The 20,518-nt window shown below is 39.7% G+C and overlaps 1 protein-coding gene and 1 long non-coding RNA gene across 10 annotated transcripts in view; one reads left to right on the forward strand and one right to left on the reverse strand.

The window, feature by feature from the left end:
* The window catches only part of LOC142106976 (uncharacterized), a 260,709-nt gene that overhangs the window by 94,351 nt on the left and 145,840 nt on the right, over nt 1-20,518 (forward strand). Inside the window, exon 4 of one of the 6 annotated variants that reach the window (XR_012679834.1) lies at nt 6,341-6,989. The exons of the other annotated variants lie outside the window; for them this stretch is intronic. This is a non-coding gene — a long non-coding RNA (uncharacterized LOC142106976). Of the gene's footprint in view, nt 1-6,340; nt 6,990-20,518 lie in introns of those variants that run through there. 6 annotated transcript variants of the gene reach the window in all.
* Nucleotides 1-20,518, reverse strand: part of ACOT7 (acyl-CoA thioesterase 7) — a 133,256-nt gene that overhangs the window by 23,577 nt on the left and 89,161 nt on the right. For all 4 annotated transcript variants that reach the window (XM_075190061.1, XM_075190060.1, XM_075190062.1 and 1 more), the window contains one exon: nt 7,465-7,581. In XM_075190061.1, the coding sequence (XP_075046162.1) occupies nt 7,465-7,581 (117 nt within the window). The remainder of the gene's footprint in view (nt 1-7,464; nt 7,582-20,518) is intronic.

Raw genomic sequence — 20,518 nt, forward strand, 5'->3', positions numbered from 1 at the left:
CCAGATGGAATTCTCAGTATCTGTTCTCGTTTTATGCCGGATGGAACTCTCAGTATCTGTTCTCGTTTTATGCTGGGTGGAATTCTCAGTATCTGTTCCCGTTATATGCTGGGTGGAATTCTCAGTATCTGCTCTCGTTTTATGCCGGATGGAACTCTCAGTATCTGTTCTCGTTTTATGCTGGGTGGAATTCTCAGTATCTGTTCCCGTTTTATGCTGGGTGGAATTCTCAGTATCTGTTCTCGTTTTATGCCGGATGGAATTCTCAGTATCTGTTCTCGTTTTATGCCGGATGGAACTCTCAGTATCTGTTCTCGTTTTATGCCGGGTGGAATTCTCAGTATCTGTTCCCGTTTTATGCTGGGTGGAATTCTCAGTATCTGTTCTCGTTTTATGCCGGATGGAATTCTCAGTATCTGTTCTCGTTTTATGCCGGATGGAACTCTCAGTATCTGTTCTCGTTTTATGCTGGGTGGAATTCTCAGTATCTGTTCTCGTTTTATGCCGGATGGAATTCTCAGTATCTGTTCTCGTTTTATGCTGGATGGAATTCTCAGTATCTGTTCTCGTTTTATGCCGGATGGAACTCAGTATCCTATTCTTCATTTATGGACAAATGCACAGGGACACTTCCTTTGTTCTACACAGTACTCCTTCTCTTACTCAGTATGAAATGATAATTGTTTTTGTCCTGTATGCTGTACATAATTCTGTAACAGATTTGTTCTATATGGATGAACAACTGTGTCACACCACATCTCTTGTTCCGTGCTAAGGTTTTTTTTTGTTTTTTTTTATTTTTTACTTCTGGGACTCAAATTACGTCTGTCAATCTGATTTGAGACCCCTATTTTTAAAAAATATATATTTAATTAACAATGGAATATTGTTTACAAGCTAACTATATTGTAGTTATTACAATGACGCAGATGGTAAGTTTGGATGGAAATAAAATATATTCTACTCTATTAAGAACCTGATTTAGAGTAAATCCAGTACTTACAAAATGTGACTTGCGTAAAATTTGTTGCACTGTAAGGTCTGTACAGTGGGGGTGTGGAGACGCATATCAACAATACCCCCGAAAGGTCTGTGTCCGATATTTAACTAAACTATATGACTTTCATGATTCAAATCTTTGCTCGTCCCATAGTCCCTGTGCAAGTTTTCAAATTGATGATGAAGGCCACGTTTCTGTGCTAGGTAGATCTCTATGCTTGATTAATATTCGCACATAGCTTAAGTGTAACTTTACCCTAAAAACTGTTACAGAAACATAAGTGCATGAACGCATCTTTGGGTGTACGAAAACTTAAGTGCCTCTTTTTAGTTATCGGATACGTTGCAAAGGATGTAATTCAATAGACTAGAGTCACAGGCAATATTATTGCCTATTTAAAACTGTTTTCAGGGAAACTAACGGTTTTTTAATTATTTAACGTTAATTAATTTTCAATCTGAAATCTTTCATTTATTCACCATCTGCGATACCTACTTTACCAATCCCAAGGTTCTTTCTACCGTCTTTCTAAACCCTTTCTGCGAGATACACACGTTTCCCGCAAGCAGACGAACGATGGGAGTTTTGAGTGATCTCTTCAACTTATTATCGAACTAGCCGCAGGAGCGGACAAAACATCAAGACTTGGGCTTGAGATTTTTTTTGTTTTTTAATATACTCAATATATTTTCATGATTGCATCGCAACAGTGTCACACTAAATCCAAATACGTAGCAGGCACAGAACAACATCAAACAGGCCGGAGAAGCACTGAATGTACCAGGTGGCTTATCGTTTCCCGTTAAACAATTTCCAAATCTCACAGCAGCTTTGTGCTATTAAATTCTCCATTTGAGCTGCAGGAGAATAAGAAGTAGGATTTGTGAGCCAGCCAAGTATGCCCGGCATCTATCTTTCTTAACATATAATCGTTTGAACAGATAAAGTGCATTCTTATGGGAATCGTGGCGTACAGGCAAGCCTCGGAATACAGGAAGAGAGATGTAAACGCTAACTATGACCTTGACCCTTAGGCAGACGACGTATGTTATAAATAGCTTTACACATGTTATTTGAGAAACGATTGAGTCAGCTTTCGACCCAACGACCAGAAAGAAAATCACTTAATTTTTTTTTTCCCATTCCATTTCTTGCTGCGGTGAATAGCCATTGTGTAACAAAATATATCTGTACGGCTCTTGTCTATGATATACTTTTAGAGAGAGAGAGACGTATCCTTGGGTCACCCTTTTCAGCGTCGGAAACAGATCCATTTTAGTTATTTGTGTAGAGTACAATGGGAACACATAACCTGTTTCTCTTCATTTTTTGACTAGAAGCCAGACGGATAAACGAGAGTTCCGTTACACTCGTGTGCAGACACATGATCTCATACTACAGTCAGGCTGACATCAATGTTAATGCAAGCGCTACGCCGCGACTGCGCTCTTAGGCGCGGTCACTTTATTAGCGAGAGCAACGAGTCCTGAAGGCACGTCATTGTCAATGGAAAGGATTATACCATGTAACTTCTAAATTATTATAATAAGTAAAACAAAAAAAAACGTGTAAAAGGGAAATAAAATAAATAAAATAAAATCTCATTAAAGTGCCCTCTAGCTTTTATATGGGCATCAGATCTGTGCCAGGGGAGACAGTTACTTGCTAGTAAAAAGCCTTCCCTTATATCACTTTCCAACAGTGCCATATTTCTTCTGTAGCCCTGCCCAGTGACGGTTACTTGGAGGAACTTCAGTTTGGAAGGAACTGGGGGAGATGGAGGAAACGAGTCCACAGTAAAGGCTGGGTAAAGTGACTGTGTGGACACTTAGCTTCCTATTGGTTGGCACGGTCAACCAATAGGAAGCACACAGGTTTAGAGCTTGTGGCGAAGTTAGGCAATATAGAAAAGAGTGGCGTGAAGTAGAAAAATTAAACACAAATATATACCTTTGCTTGTCTATTATAGTTCATTCTAGGCCAGTGATGGGCATCAGGTGACCCACGAGCCTGTCATGCCTACACCTGCGACTACCAGCTAATTCCTGCTTTATGCCCAGTTGGCCCAAACTCTTATTCTCTGATCTATGCCCCAACAAGCTTCACCCTTATTAAACAGGTAAATGGGAGTCAGAGGGGTGTTTGAGGGCAAGTAAGAGTAGTGTTTTGGGGTAAAGGCTTAAAAGGGCACATGGAGGCATTTTGGGTGAGTGGGCATTGAAAAGGCTCTGATCTCTGTTTTCTGAAGGCTCTGTTTTAAGGTGAGTGAGGGGGGGGGGGTTTAGTACCATGACTGATCCATTTTAAGGGCATTATTGCCTTTTAATTTGATAACATTTATTGTTTTCAAAGTGATGAAAGAGATTGTGGCCCTTTTGAAAGTTAAAGGGCCACCCATGTGACCCTTTAAGTGCGGAAGGTTGCCCATGAATGTTCTAGGCCATCAGTCAGCTTTGGAACCATGCCTAATGTATTTAACACATTATAAGGCTTGAGTTTCATTTGGAACCTACGGTTACTAAGTGGATTTCATAGCCCTGAAATATTACCGAGAACATATTCATAGAGAGAAAAAAAAGACACGTGTCTGCCATTAATTACTATGTATTTCACCTACAAAAGATAAGACCCAGCAGATGTCAATAATTAAAGTGAATTAATTAGTACCGGTCAGACAAGATAGAGTCTTGAATTTTCCTTCTCATTACATGAAAACCTGCTTCTCATTATATTAACTGTACTTGGTGTAATGAGCACCTTCGCAGGCAATGGAAAATTGCCAAATGTCAAGCATTTGCGAGAAAAGTCGTTATCACAAGTTCTAAAGTTGAAAAAGACAAAACCGTGAACGTATTGCTGGGAATTAAGGCTAACACTTTTCAGAAGTGTATCTGGTTATTAAGACACTACGGAAAAAAGAAAAAATCCATTAATTTTCATAGTACAGAACGGGATCCTTCCAAGACATTTGTTCCAATTCTTTTCAAGCAAGTGATTAATACATTTCCACACCTATCAACAAGTACAGGAAGTCCTGCAATTATCACCAGTTAAAACATTCACTGGCAGGGATTTAGTTGTAACACCCACAGTTAGAAGTCGTTTATTAACCATGACTGACCAATAAACATTATCGTAAATATACTACCGGTAGTTAAATTTATTCGTAATTCTGGGACATGTGACTAATGTTTTACAATGTATCTTGAGAAAAGAATGGGGTCTTGAACAAATTAATGACATTTAGCACATGGAGCAAAGCAAGGTTAAAATTATTTAGAAATAGATTAAAAATAAACTTAAGTCGAAATAGTGGGATTCCCAAGAAGCATGGTGCCCAGTAGTGTGTGTATGTGTGTATGTGTGTATGTATGTATGTATGTATGTATGTATGTATGTATGTATGTATGTATGTATATATATATATATATATATATATATATATATATATATATATACACACACACACATACATATAAATATCTCCTTCTCTGCTCTCTGTCCCCCTCCTCTGCCATCTGCCCTCCTCCTCTGCTCTCTGTCCCCCTCCTCTGCCCCGCGCCAGGCGCCAGCTATAGAAAAAAGAAAGCAAACAGAAACTTACCAATCCGCTGAAGCTGGCGTACATTATCATTAATGAAAAGTTTCAGTGCTGTCAGCTCTGCTCCGAAGAGCAGAGCTGGACAGCGCATGTGTGAAGGGATCACATGATCCCTCCCTGTCACTCACCGCTCTCTCTCTGCAACTATAGTTGCAGAGCGAGCGCAGAGATGTCTGTGCGCTCCCCCAAGGGTTTCACTCGGCGCATGCGCACTGGAGTCAGAAGAGGAGCCCCGTTCATCGCATGCTGCTTCAGAACCGAAGAGACCGTGGTAAGTATGATTTACACTTCACAGGAACAGCCGTTTTTTCGGAACCGCTGTTCCTGTGTTGCTTTTTTAATAAATATGAGAAATAGTTCAATCCTTATCAATGCGATAAGGATTGAAAACTATTTTTCATATTCTGCGAGTTTTGATAAATGTGCCCCTATATCTCTCCCTCTCTCTATAACTCTCCCTATATCCCCCTCCCCCTCTATATATATATATATATATATATATATATATATATATATATATATATATATATATATATATATATAGTGTGTGTGTAGTGTGTCTACACATGCATCTGTATACACACAGCGCATCCATAAGATGTTATTGACACAATTAGCAAATTATAATAATTTTAATATCAACAAATGTTGATATTATTTATTCCAGTTTAAGCTACAACTGCTATAAAATAAAAACAGAGGTGACCCTAGCACATGCGTGTAAAATAAAATACCACCGCACAGCGGTCAAATGAAAAATACATCTATATATATATATATATATATATATTTATATGAAACGTTATATTGAAGACCTTTTACTCAGTAGAGATATTATTAAATCAGTACCAGGGTCATAGATTACTTGTGATGGTTTTATATGTGTGTAGGTAATTTAGTCTAGGTGCTCTAGCATTCGGAACACGAGACCTAATGAAAGGAAATTCTGCTGGAAGCACTTAAGATGTTTCCTAGTAATAAAAGCATAAGCTTAATTTTTCCTTATAACCTTTTAATTACAGAAAGAAAATAATTTTATCTCTCTTAATTGTGATTGCTAAATTAATCCCTGTGTTACTCAAATTACAGGCTTCTTTAAAAACACAAACACAATCACATTAATAATATAAAATGTTCCATTACTCAGTGGGAAGCATTTTAGCAATATCTGCCCGAGGACCAATAAACATACAATTTTGAGCAACATTTATCTTTTGGGTGCCTCTCTTAAAGGGACACCAAGCCTAAACTACAAGAGACGTCACTATGACAAATCAGGTTTAGACTTTCACTGTCATAAATGCAAATAATTTCTATACATATTTTAGATTGTATGTTGCTATGCTAGCAAGCTGACTGTAAGACTAGGCTTTATATAATCCTCAGTATATATGTTTTATAGTGGCTATCCACTTTGTCCATAAGTAAACTTAAGAGTTATCAAACACGAACAAGGAACGGGAAGGAAGGTTTTGGGAAGAGATAAGTATTATGAGAGCGAGAGACACAAACAAGGGCTCTGTAGTTGAGTTATTATCTGCTAGGAATCTGTCACACTTATAGAATTCCAGCAACGTCAATATTATTATACAATTACATTTATATCTTAAGATTTCAATTAGACAAACAAAAGTGCCATCAAATAATGTCGGCTGAAAAAAAGTTCACCATTATCAGTTGGTCTTTGCCTTATAAATGCATCAGATTGTGAGTAGAATATACATACTTGCTATTTCTAGAATCAAGAGAAATAGAAGATACATTTTGGATGAGATTTCAGAGGGACCAGAATCATAAAAAAATACTATTGTCTATACCTTTTATGTTTATTTTGCCTCTGAAGAAACGCGTCGGAAGACAGGGTATTTAAGGCAAGGATAAGCATTTATTACTCATATATTGAAGCGGTGACTGTGTGAAAAGGCCACCATGTGACAGGTTAGAGCATGGAAGAGTCTTGCACGCGTTTCACCTTTTGACGTTTAAGAGACTCACTGAACCGACCCTCATAGTATTTGATCTGAATTTAGTGTGATTTAACGGCCGGCATTAAGAGATCACTCTACATATTTTAAAGGCGCGCATACTCTCACCACAAGCGACAAACAAAGTTGACTACAAGGAACCGATTCAGAGAAGGAGAAGACTAGAAATAAGTATATCTTTGTATAGACTTGGAAAGTGTATGCGGATATTGATGCGGTATCTGGCCTAGAAAGTACTACAAGAAGTGGATCCTATATCGGCCCCTTGGACTCCATAGTGGTTTTAATTGTGACCAGTGATAAGAATATGCTCAAATCATTTGTATCCCCCAGTACACGGATGTTATTTGTGAACATTTAGGAGTATACATTATACCTGACATATTGTTTGTAATTTTTTTATTTTGGCTATTTTTGGTTATTCTGTTTAATGATGAGATATTAAAGATTTCAAGTATATGTATATATTAAAATATACAGTATATTTGTTCCAGTATGCTTACAAAACAATGTTCTGCATGTCAGTACAGAATATCAATAGGATAATCTGTACTCAATAAAAAAAACGTATAATTGGTAGTAGCTGCTTGTATCTTATCAGATGTCACATTAATTTCCTTATTCCGCCCTGGTTGACTGAATTGGTAGAGGCAAATAATGCAATCCAGCTCCTGGCTACCACAGCAGGGACAACCACACAATTGCTATGTGAACGGACAATGTCGGTGGACATTTGCACTCTTTAGACTATTGCAAAGTTTACAGGGTTCTACAGAAGTCTTTAGGAGAAGTAATGCTATTAAAGGAAGATGCTAGCATTAGGGCAATGCTCGGTGACAGCTATAGTCTTTAATGCTGTGAGACAAATGTACATTTACCTTTCTGAATCTTGCGATGAAAGTTGATGGCGTCCACAGAAGCTGTGACAATGTTGGTCTTACAGTGGCGGGCTGCCACAATCCCGGCCACTTCGTCCATTAATTTCATGGTAACACCTGGAAACAAAAAAGAGTAATATTTTAGTTATACTATAAAATATAGATATACTATAAATTATGTTATTAGACAAGAAGCACCTTCTGTAATCACCTATTGCATCTGCCATTTATATGTATTAATGAAACCCTGTGTCCTGAACATGAAGTCTCCAACTCTCCACTATCACGGCTTTTCCACGGTCTGTTCCATTCTTTTAAGGCCATTGGAACACACAGCAAGATACAATTTTAAGAGCCATTAAGGTGACCATTTAACGTGAATAACATATATGAAATAATTGGAGATTTTTAGCTTAACTAAATATATGCCCACCATGCTCTCTTTCGCTCCTCGGTAGCAGGCTGCCATGTTAGGAGGGAGGGGTTTCTCTACTGAGCAGGCAGAGAGTGACTGACAGCTTGGAAATACTGTGTGTGCCATGGTTGATCCAGAGAGGGGCGGGACAGGTGATGTTGTACCAATTCAAATTACTGCAGTCTAAGCCTTTTGACCAGCATCCAATAGTCTACCGTCCTAAAGAAGTGGGAGGAGTTTCAGCTGGCTGTATTACAGTGAGGGGGTAATGTAACACAATGATCAGCTACCATTCCTTTTATCTGTTTTCCAATTGCAGTCTTCCGGGGTTAATTAATTCACCAATACAGTTGGAAACTAGTAGGTAATGGTTAATGCAGGGGCTAGAATAGAATTTGCCTTTCACCAACTGTACACATGATAACGCCCTGTAAAGTAGTACAAGTGCTTGTGCAATGCTAGTTTTTCCTTCATATTTTTATTCAGTAAAACTGCTTTAGAGGGGCATCCTGGGCGTACGTAATCCTCCCCTGGCTTGCCTATATTGTAACGTAGACTATATGGACAAAAGTAATTGGCTACAGCTGGCAATTATTGAATTGTGGTGTTTCAGTCAGACCCGTTGCTAGAGGTGTATAAAATCAAGCACCTAGCCATGCAGTCTCCATTTGCAAACATTTGTGATAAAAAATGGGTTGTTCTGAAGAGCTCAGTGACGTCAAGCGTGGTACTGGGATAGGATGCCACCTTTGCAATAAGACGGTTTGTTAAATTTCATCCCTGCTGGATATTCCACGGTCAACTGTAAGTGATATTATTAGAAAGAGGAAGCGTTTAGGAACAACAGCATCTCAGCCACAAAGCAGAAGACCATGTAAAATCACAGAGCTGGGTCAATGACTGCTAAGGTGCATAGTGCGTTAAAGTCGCCAGCGCTCTACTGATTCCATAGCTGAAGAGTTCCGAACTTCCACTGGCATTAATGTAAGCGCAAAAACTGTGCGGCGGGAGCTTAATGGAATGGGTTTCCATGGCCGAGCAGTTGCATGCAAGCCTCACATCATCAAGTCCAATGCCAAGCGCCGGATGCAGTAGTGTAAAGCACACAGACACAGGACTGTGGAGCATTGGAAACGTGTTCTGTGGAGTGATGAATCAAACTTCTCTGTTTGGCAGTCAGTTGGGTGAGTCTGGGTTTGGTGGGTGCTGGGAGAACGTTACCTGCCTGACTGCATTATGCCAACTGTGAAGTTTGGTGGAGGAGGGATAATGGTATGGGGCTGTTTTCAGGGTTTGGGCTAGACCCCTTATCTCCAGCATACCAAAGCATTTTGGACAATACTAAGCTTCCAACTTTGTGGTATATTAAAGTATATGTAACTGAATACAATATCATTACAGTCCCTGTTGGTGTAATGGTCAAACGTCCGAATACTTTTGTATAGTGTACATCCTGTTTAGTACAGGTTAAGATTACCCCTTCCCCCTAAAAAAACAAACAAATTAAGCCATCTTCTAAATAAAGGTTAACGGCTAACGACTGCTTGTGGGTAAATGGCAGCAGTTCTGCAAGTACTGTAGTTTATCGGACTCGTTCCAGAATCACAACGGGCACAGATTGTGCACGACAGTCTGTAGATTCATTTCACACCTCTGGTAATCACAGGTAGTGTATAAATAGTCATTCAAAACACCTTTACACATAACACAGCCAAGAATAAAACACCTCCCCAACATTTTTCATGATGGAATCGCAATTCACAGCTGGTGTTGGAAGCCGACGTGTAATCATTATCATACGTGATGGAAAGATGCCACATTGATGTAATGCGGTCCAGGTGAAACAGATGGATGTGTTTTTAATGAAATCCATAGATGACGCAATGGAAGATCTCAGGTCTTACAAAGCACAGCGATTGAACCACAACCTGTGGCTCGCCGGCGGCTGTTGCACTACAAGTCCCAGCATGTTATGGAGGTGTCTTCAAAACCAAATTGCCTCCACTGCATGTAAGCCATAGATGCAGTTTAATGGCTCTAGGCAAACTCACTGCCTGCAGTTATGTCGTGTATATATGCTTTGTTTGATACATCTTGATACTGAGAATTAAGCACCTCTCTTAAAAATTAAATCTTTTTCTACATTAGTGAAACATATACTAATAATGATATTTCCTGGCAATTTGTTACACAATTGAGAAAAAAACAATTAATACAATGTTTACAACCTCCGACATGATAAATGGCATTTAAAAGGTCACTAACAGATATATTATTTATAAATATATTTATTTATTATTTTATTTATTATTATTTATTATTTTATTTATTATTATTATTTTTAATTTAATTTATTGTTTATAAATATTTGTCGATTTTAAGTCTTCCCCCGCCATTGGGTAGTGATATCCATGCAGCCTTTAGCTTAACACCATTGTCTCATTAAAAAACTGTTTCTCTTCCTCTCTCTCTAACAACCTCTCTAAGACCAGCAACTCAGAATGAAGGAATTTAAAGGTCGGTACTATTTCTTTGTTGTTGACCTCAGCCCACTTATTGTGGTCACTTCAACCTTCCATGGTTTCCCTTCTACGTCAGTCTAGCAGCACTGCTCTCTGTAAATCATTATTGTGTATTTGTAAGGCTCCGCAAAACTCCGCACCTCCCCAGACACCCAGAATGAGCGATAAAAAATACACATGGTAATTAACAGACGAAGTACATAAGAGGTTGAAGAAGGAGGTGCAGATATGTGACAGAGGAATAGAGATACCTTGTTTGTGAGAGCTTACAGTCTAGGTGATGAGACAACTAGCAGCTAGTGGTACTAGGAGTGGCGATGGTAAAACACACAGAGGTAGTAGAATCAGGTGGGGGTAGGATAGGCTATAGCAGCGGTTCACAAAGTGTGCATCCCAGGGAGCCGTGGCGCTGTCACTATTTACCAATCCAGCGCCGGATCCTCCTCCTCACTGTTCTCACTGACTGCCGGGCGTGACGTCATCACATCCGACAGTGTCAGCGAGGAGCAGCAGAGAGGACAATCAGGAAAGAAGGTAATTAAAGGAACAGAGAGTGAAGGGGGACAGAGTGTGAGCTGATGAAGGGGGACACAGTGATGTGATGAAGTGGCACAATGTAATGGTGAAAGGGCCTAATTAAATCTTACGTTATTTTGACCCAACTACTTAAAAAACGGGACTACCCTGTAATTATTTTGGCTTAGGGGTGCCTTGGAAAAATTATGGTGACCCTAAGGGTGCCTTGAACTGAGAAAGTTTGGGAACCAGTGGGCTATAGTGAAAAGGTAGGTTTTGAAAAAGTGCTTGGAAGATTGAAGTTTGGGGGAGAGTCTGGTCAGGCAGGGTAGGGAGTTCCAAAAGTGAGGGCAGCACAGAAGTCTTCAAGGTGGTTATTAGAAAGGTGGAGAAAACAGTAAAGAATTAGGGTATTTATGCTTTCTCTCTTCCATTTTACTCTGGGGTGGCCTCCCCTTTCTGCATTTATTTGATTTCTGAGGTACTCTGCTGTGTATAAGAGCTGATGAGCCTCGCCGAACCCAGTTTTGTGATACTTTTGCAGTAAACCATTTGTTTTGAATGTCAAATATGGTGCAGCTGTGAGTTTTAATGTAAAGAGGAGATGCCTGAAGACATCTGCTTGGTCTTTTAATAAAATCTTTAACCGACTATGGAATGTAACTTTGCTACAATGCTGCTGTGTGCAACATGTTTATAGCGGTAATAAATATATAGTTTAGTTGTGACCAGGATCAGACATTTCACAGCAAGGAAATGAGCAGAGAGGATGTAAACTCTTCCCACAATGTCTATACAATGTACTCTCAGCACATACAGGCCAGATATGCAGAAGGGCAACACAGGCATGGGCCTAGGGTCACAGAATTACAAGAGTGGTAAGGCTGCCCATTGTTATTACTGTTTTTCTACTTCCCCAGCTAAAAAAGTAGTGGTATAATATAATGATTTCTTTTACGCCATGGTGCATGAAACGTGATGGAGGTCGGCATAGCTAGGTCATCCATTAGGCAAACTAGGGCCCAATAGGCACTGAGGGGCCAGAAATACATTTTAAGGTCTGTTTTTGTGACAAAAAATGACGTTCTCCATTAATGAGTATAGGGTGAGGCACAGAAAAGTAGCGTAGGTGAGGAACATTTAGACCTGTGTACAACACAACAGGACAATTGCTGAAAGAATCAAGGGCAAGTGTAGATTTATTCAATTCAGAAATGTTGGGATGTATGGGTAGGAGCTAGCCAATACACTATTTTCCATTGGCTTACTAAACCCCCCCCCCCCCTCCCCCCGATTGAATGATTTAGTTCAACCAATTAGAGTTATCCTGCACCACTAACTCAAAGCTGCCAACATTCCGGAACACATCAGGCCGTTAGCTCAAAGCTGCCAACATTCCGGAACACATTAGGCCGTTAGCTCAAAGCTGCCAACATTCCGGAACACATCAGGCCGTTAGCTCAAAGCTGCCAACATTCCGGAACACATCAGGCCATGCAACCCATCTGCCCAAACCAATCCCATTCGCGAAAACACAGGACTTTTCTGAGAAAATGGTAAATTTCAGCTTTGCTTTTGTTCTATGGGAGAAGAGTTTAATGCTTGGTGAAGTTTAATGCTGCTGAACTGTCAGAAACGTATATGTTATTTTTAAATTTAATTATTCAATTGGGTTATTTTCATACAAACCAATTTCTGCTACTATATTAGTTTACATCCATGCAAGTGACCACATGTATCAAATTGACTGCAGTTACAGAAGTGTCCCAGAAGTATTTTGTGCTGGATACATGAACAGTGTATTGGAATAAAACATGCAATAGTCATTGGATCACTGTAGGAAATGTCTTTGGTAACACAATTATAGAGAGCTAAAAATAATATCTAAAGGCATCTTGTAGTATTCACATATATGTAAATGATCCTATGCCATGACAACCATGAAGATATTTGACCCTATGTGACCTTACTGGAAGCTACTGTCTTCTCGTATTAGTCGTTTTAGCTCGGAAAGGTTCCCTGCAGTGTACTTTAATGGCGTTACTGACAAGACGTCTCATACGTATGACAAAAACCTCCTCCACCAGCAAAGACACGTCTTAAACAGCCTCTAAATTATTTGCCTTATGTAAATATCAAAGAACGACTGCATAAAAATATTCTCGTTATCTAATTTCTATAAAGGTGCGAGTGAGTCTGCTTGCAGAGCTCTCCACCGAGTAGAGATGTTGTTGTTTGCGTTCCCTTTACCTCATTACAGAGCCCTCCTGTAAATCTTATTGAGGTGTGATAGTCCATTCACAATACAGCAAAGAAAAACAAAACAAAACATAAAAAAAAGAAAAGAAGAGAGACCAGTCAAAGACAAAGCACAGGCCTGGCCAAACCCGTGACTCTCCAGGTGTTGTGAAACTACAAGCCCCAGCATGCTTTGCCAGTAGTTAGCCAGCCGATAGGTGGCTGGGAATGCTGGGACTTGTAGTTTCACAACACCTGGAGAGCCAATTCTGTTTAGTGGCACTTTAAAGTGCTCTGCAGATAACTGTATTCTTCTTACAGGCTAATATTAATTTAAAATCAGTCAATAACAAAAACAGCATTAAAAGGTGAGTTAAAATATTCCCATGGTAGTCGATATAAATCTATAAAAACACATAATAATCAGGGAGAGGTTTTGTTTTCCTTTTTTACACTAAACTAGGCAAAATGACTTAAATTGGTTGCTAGGGGTCCCTGCACTGTTTACTGGTCTCACAAATGCCTAGTGTGTGCTGTGTCACTATATTGTTCTGTATTGTTGCACATTTGCTTCATGGTAATAACAACAACAACAAAAATACTGAATTGAATGATACAAAATTATTTGTATTTTGTTCATCATCATTTAACAAAACCGATATATTCCACAACACTGTAGATTCAGAGAACTTCATTCCAGCATCTCAGTCCCAGGCCCATGGAGCTTACAACCTAATTTAGAGATCCTATATTCCATTTCACTTCCACCAAATCCAAATGGAATCCTGATTTTGCGCGCTTATATTGTACAGAACAGGACAAAAAAAATTAAAATTTACAAAGTTAGATTTAATTGTTTAGGCTCCTCCTGCTTAAATTTTAATTTAAGGTTCACATGCTTTATGTGCACCAAACCCATTTACTACTAGACATCATTAAAACTCTAATACAGCAGAAATAAAAATGTATTACTTAAACACGCACACAAACGCCTACTATATGCCTTAGCGATGATGAAAGCACCAATCGGTGTCAGTTGTGCAATCGCAAACAGCCAATCACAAGTGGTTTGTCAGTGCCGGAGACAGTCGTCATCTGCTATTTGCACCTGTCCATTACCATCTGCAAATAAAACACCTTTCTAATGTGTATATGTGTATTTTTTCTGGTCTGCATGCGTTAGCAATTGCGTGAACTCGGCCTTACTGTACTCAACCTATGTTAGAACTCCCCCGTCCCAGGAGTAGGCTAGCCTAAAGCTGGGTACACACCTGTGCCATTTCTGCCACAATTTTACTACAATTTACCGTCAGATCGGAGATCTGCATCTCTCATAACCATCTGCTGAAGAGATCTGGACTCTACACGTTCTACAGATATCTGCCTACGCTGCTGGCCGTCAGTGCGTACACACTGCCACATTTGCCTGACATCGTTCCATCGTTAATCCTGATTCTTAGGAAGTTTATAAAACCAACTTAAACAATGCAATGTGTTTTTGTACAATAGAGCATGGGATTGTACAGACTCTTGCAATATCGGACCAAAACGGTGGTTTATTGTGTGATCTCCATGATAATAGCATAGGTGTGTACCCATCTTAAGTGGCAGGATCACGCAACTCTGCATGGGCGTATACACATACGCTCACTTTCTGGTCATGTGCAGACTGATTTCACGCAATATACTCTACACAAACAAGCGTAGTACTCACTGTGCATCATAATAGTCAATAACATTCTGTGAAATTTCTGGCACAGTAGGAAAAAAACAAACGAGCCATCTGTGGACATACAAAAGGAATAATCGATAATAATCCAACCGCAAGTCATCCCACAGTTAAATGTTTACAGTATGTAAACTAGAAACTACTATTGCTATAAAAAAGAGGATGTATAAAGTGAGTTGAGGGCTGCCCTTGTTACAGGACTTTCCTTGTTCCTGATTATCCAATAGGCTGACAAAATTGTGACCGGGAGAGGTATAAACTGAAATTCATTTTAAAACCGTACAGAATAGTTGTTTTCCAAAGAGAAGACATGAAAGAAAAATGTAGTTAGTTTTAAAATCTTGACGAATTCCCATGCTAAAGGAAGAAGGCAATGAGTCATCCTCGGGCGTGAGCTTGAGGATTAGCGAGTAGGAGAGACAGGTGTGACAGCACCTTTTATCTTCATCCCCAGTAGCGCTCGTTCACAACGGAGGTTCTGCTATACAGTTCTGATTTTAATGAAAAGGAAATGAGTGACAAAGATGTCAGCGATCCTTTTACAAAGACAAGTGGAGCGGAGTTTTGAAAACACAGCAGCATAAAGGGTGGGAATCACGGATTTTAAATTAAGGATTAATTTGTTTTTGTAACAGTTACCTCTGCATCCCTAAATGTCGCCCCTGCATGGTAGAACTTACAGTTATCAAGAGGTCCATTTAGAGAAAAGCCCGATCTCCTGCGACGATGACTTGCTGTGAAACAGAACCGAAGGAAGTCAGGACCCAGCTACATCTCCATGTACGTGGTTAAATTAAAGATATTCTTTTTCCGTTTTAATTTCTGACATGCCCGGCATCGACACTGTAATCTTCCAGAAAGAAAGTTTTTGACAGACCTGGGCTAACTTGTCGTGTTTCTAAGACGTCTCTGAAAAAAATGAATACCCTGAAGCTAGCGAGAATCAATATTAGTTGGCGACAGCGTCTCACGGCTCCAGCCATCAAACGAGTGGAAGTGACAGCGGTATCTGTCAGGTGAAATCTGCTGCTAATGACCAGTGCAGCCACCACTCTGTATTTTACACTTTCTGCATAGAAAATGCTATTTTTATCATTAAAATATTGCAGACTGTGCTGAATGTATTATTTGATTTTCTTTGTTTTTTTGTGTTGTATATTTTATTCTTTTTTTTTTTTTTTTTTAGTGTTTACATATGTGCTTTACTATGGGTAGAATAGGATTTTTTTAAAGGTCCAGCCAACCTGAGTAAAACGTGACATCAGCTGAGCAACATAATTCATTTAGACAGAAAAAATAAAATAAAGTATTAGCACTTCAAATTAGCAACGCGTTTTGCCATTTACAGTTTTACATCATTAGCTTCAAGATTACATTTACCCTGTGCACAGTATACTGTACATGTTTGGATGTAAGGGCAAAGGAGGAGTATGACAATGTGATTGGTCTCATCACGTGCCCCTGCGGAACTTCAATGAGATTCTCGCCACCGAGCGCAGGGGTGATGATGCCATTCACATCAAATCACGTCATCAAGGCCCCGTCCACTTCAAAAGAAAGTGAAGCAGGATCAGGGAGGGTGGTCTACAATGCCAGGTGTCCTGAGACAACTCCTTGAAATTCAGGAGTCTCCCGGGCATTCCGAGAGAGTAGGCAAAGTTGCAGCGTACTTAAAGCTTTATAGAGCAAAAGAATGGCTACGCAATCCAATTGTAACAATTAATGAATAAATGGTTGGATCTGAAAGCAACATTTCCACACAAATCAGTGCTCAGAATGCACAAAATTGGATGTTCTGGCGCCATATCAGGTGTGCAGACGGCACTGTGCATTTGGCTCCCCAATGCTCATCCGCCCACATCCAGAAAAATTCCAATATGGATCAGATTTGATTGTGTGGGGACTAGATTTACTGATGATACTGCAGAGAGCAGCACTCAGCTAGCCAACAGGAGAATACATTACCTTAATATGCGATGGGAACGTTTACACTTCTATCTGTCAATATTGCAAACTGTCTTTCGATACTGCATCAACTTGTAGTTTATGGTTTGCGGAATTTTAATGCCTTATGATACAGGTGAGCGAAAATTTCAAAACTGCTCTGTGAAATCATCATTTCATTCCACATGTGGCTGCGGAATCTCGCACGTTTCTCCAACGGAATTCTCTGTCATTTTTATTTCGCCGGAAACTCAAACCCCGCCACGGAGCAGAAACTAATTCAGCCTCGTTTTCCCAGCTGTAGTACTATACCACAAAGTCCGCCATATGCAAATTTACAAACACCAAACAGAAATGCCCATTCCGCAAAATAGGCGACGCTAAAGTGGAACCTGGAGATTGTATCACTGGAAAAATCTTTCTGCAAAATGGCCTGTTTTGCACATCTTAAGATATAGACTAGAAATTCTGCAAAATGTTACTTTAGAAGTATAATGTGGAATAGCACTGTGTGGAACGCAGGAAATTTGCATCACCAAACGGCCTCTTCTGCCGCAAAACAGATTTGCGCAAAATTTCAATGCAATAAAGGGTTACTAGAAACTGGAGGGTAAAAGGTACATTCCATCGGCTTATAATAAAACAAACAAACCAGTTGGTCCAAATTGGAAAGGTATGGCCGCACGAGGACTAGAACAGTGATCAAATGAAAAACATGTGCGATTTGACTTAAAGGAGCATAAGATAGCACTGTATGTATTTATGGCTTCCATCCCCTAAAAGTACAAGGGAACTCTGCAGCCCGGAGCCTCTAGACCACAGGCAGGCCAGCTGTGGCTCCCCAGCCACTGTAGAACTACAAGTCCAAGCATGCTGCTGTCAAGGCATGCTGAGACTTGTAGTTCTACACCAGCCACACCTTTAATGTCTTCTACCTAGATGATTTCTATGTCCCACCATTTACATAGAAGATGTATCTTTACTATAAGCCTAAGGACACTTTCCAGGGCCACAATCCCTATTATGTACACGGACGTTCATTGCTGGGCAGTTTTTGCATTTTAAATTCTGTCTTCAATTAATAGTGAACTATAATAGCTACAGAATAAGGAAAGGATAACAACTACATTCAACATACAGAAAAATAGGAATTATTGGCTATTAATTCTAAATAGGGAACTTTCCAAGAAAAAGATTTCCAGGGATATATTTTTAATACCTGGGACAGTCCATGGAAATTCAGGACATTTGCCAGCTATGTTAATGGGCTGTAGCTAGTCCATATCCTTGTATGTTTTGCTATGCTAATAATACTTTGATGTTTGAATTAGGATTATCTGGTTCAATCACATCCAAGAAAGAAAAGTCTGAGAGATCAGAGATGCACCAGTAACTTTAGATGCTGCTGCTGGTTAATACGCCAGGTTTAAAGAATTTGACAAATATCAGAATGTTCTCTCCATGCAGATCTTTGAGCTACTAATTATTGACAATATTCAGGGGGCTATACATCATGTGATTACATCAAATGCACCTTACCTCTATCTAACAAAAAGCATAAAACTAGTTAAAGGAATCAAATCTGTTTTATAACTCATATCTTGGGGCAGCACGGTGACTCAGTGGTTACCACTACTGCCTCACAGCACTGGGGTCATGAGTTCGATTCTCGACCATGGTCTTATCTGTGTGGAGTTTGTATGTTCTCCCCGTGTTTGCGTGGGTTTCCTCCGGGTGTTCCAGTTTCCTTCACACGCCAAAAACATACTGGTAGGTTAATTGGCTGCTATCAAATTGACCCTAATCTGTGTGTGTGTGTGTGTGTGTGTGTATATATGCTATGGAACTTAGACTGCAAACTCCAATGGGACAGGGACTGATGTGAGTGAGTTCTCTGTACAGCGCTGCAGAATTAGTGGCGCTATATAAATAACTTCTGCTGCTGATGATATCTATAGCATAGCTCACAACACTGCAACTTTTTCACTGCAAAAAAGTACATGTGACATGTCTGGTTGTATAAGGCCCTTGCCTGAGTGAATTGGAAGTGTGGCCTTAAAAGTCCTGGGGGTAAATGTATCAAGCTTAGAGTTTTCCGGCGGGTTTTAAAAACCAATCAGATTCTAGCTATCATTTATTTAGTACAGTCTACAAAATGATAGCTAGAATCTGATTGGTTTTCAAACCCGCCGGAAAACTTTCAGCTTGATACATTTACCCCCTGATGTTTAAATCGGGAACATTACAGCATACTAGACGACCTTTCCTACCTCACTTACAAAAAAGATGCAGAGACGAGGTATGAAAAGATCTAGGCCAGGCTTGATCACGCGATTCACATCAAGTGGACGGTAAAAATCCACGTCATCCCGCTCCTGCCGCTCGGTGTTTACTGAGGTGGGTGGGGCTTAACGGTGGGATTACGTACGCCAACAGATTCGAGACATGTCTCATGACCCAGCGGAGCTGCTCATTCCTAGCAAGGTTGTATTTCCGTAGATAGTGGTTTAGTCTAAAAAAAAAATGGCTGCCTCCATTATTCACCAGGAAATAGTTTGACAGATCAGAGGCTAAATCCCGTTCTGGCAAGTAAGGCCTACCGAAGCAAATTAACTAACCAACATAAAGCTTGAAGAACAATTATGAACTGCACAGATGCACAGCACTCCATACAAAACATGGATTCAGAGGATGTTTCCAAACTTTCATTTTCAACATTTGTTTTTCTTTTTTGGCACACAGGCAAACATAGCAGAAACAAATAAAACACAAAGCCTGATCTATGTAAGGATGGCTCAGAAACATTCCACGAGAACAGATGTAACACATATGGTTTCACTTATGTGACACTGAATTTTTTTTTTTTTATTTATTTTTTTTTATTCCTAGAGGTCAAACTTTGTCCAACAATGGAAAAAATGATTATTCTGATGACTAAAACAGAACATTACATTAATGCTGCTACTCTGTTGCCAGCTGACACCTCAGTACTAAAGATAAGCCTATAATGCAATAATCATTTGCTGGTGCCATATATTCTACCTAAAAGTATCAAAGGTTAGCGGGAAACACAAAGGGGTACATCCATTATATGCCAGGGACAGTGGTTTTTCCATCATCCCAGTGAAACTAAAGTTTAGTGGTGTGGAAATTTAAAGGAGCATCAATAAATATACATATAAAATAAGTTCTCTGTTCCTCCATTGATAGACGTGTCTTGTGGTTTCAGTGCTTGATAATGGATGGATGAGCTGCTGAAAATGATCACTCAATATTTATATTAATAAGAAACAATACAGGTATTGCTTAATATGTTCTTGGCTACGGTGACATAGTGGTTAGCACTTCTGCCTTACAGCACTGGGGTCGTGAGTTCAATTCCTGACCATGGCCTTATCTGTGAGGAGTTTGTATGTTCTCCCTGTGTTTGCGTGGGTTTCCTCCGGGTGCTCCGGTTTCCTCCCATACTCCAAAAACATACTGGTAGGTTAATTTGTTGCTATTAAATTGATACTAGTCTGCCTGCCTGCCTGTGTCTGTCTGTCTGTGTTAGGGAATTTAGACTGTAAGCCCCAATGGGGCAGGGACTGATGTGAGCGAGTTCTCTGTACAGCGCTGCAGAATTAGTGCCACTATATAAATAAATGATGATGATGATGATGTGCTGAAGAGGATCCGTTCACATGCTAC

This window comes from Mixophyes fleayi, chromosome 11, assembly GCF_038048845.1.
Source record: "Mixophyes fleayi isolate aMixFle1 chromosome 11, aMixFle1.hap1, whole genome shotgun sequence".
NCBI classification, from domain to species: domain Eukaryota; kingdom Metazoa; phylum Chordata; class Amphibia; order Anura; family Limnodynastidae; genus Mixophyes; species Mixophyes fleayi.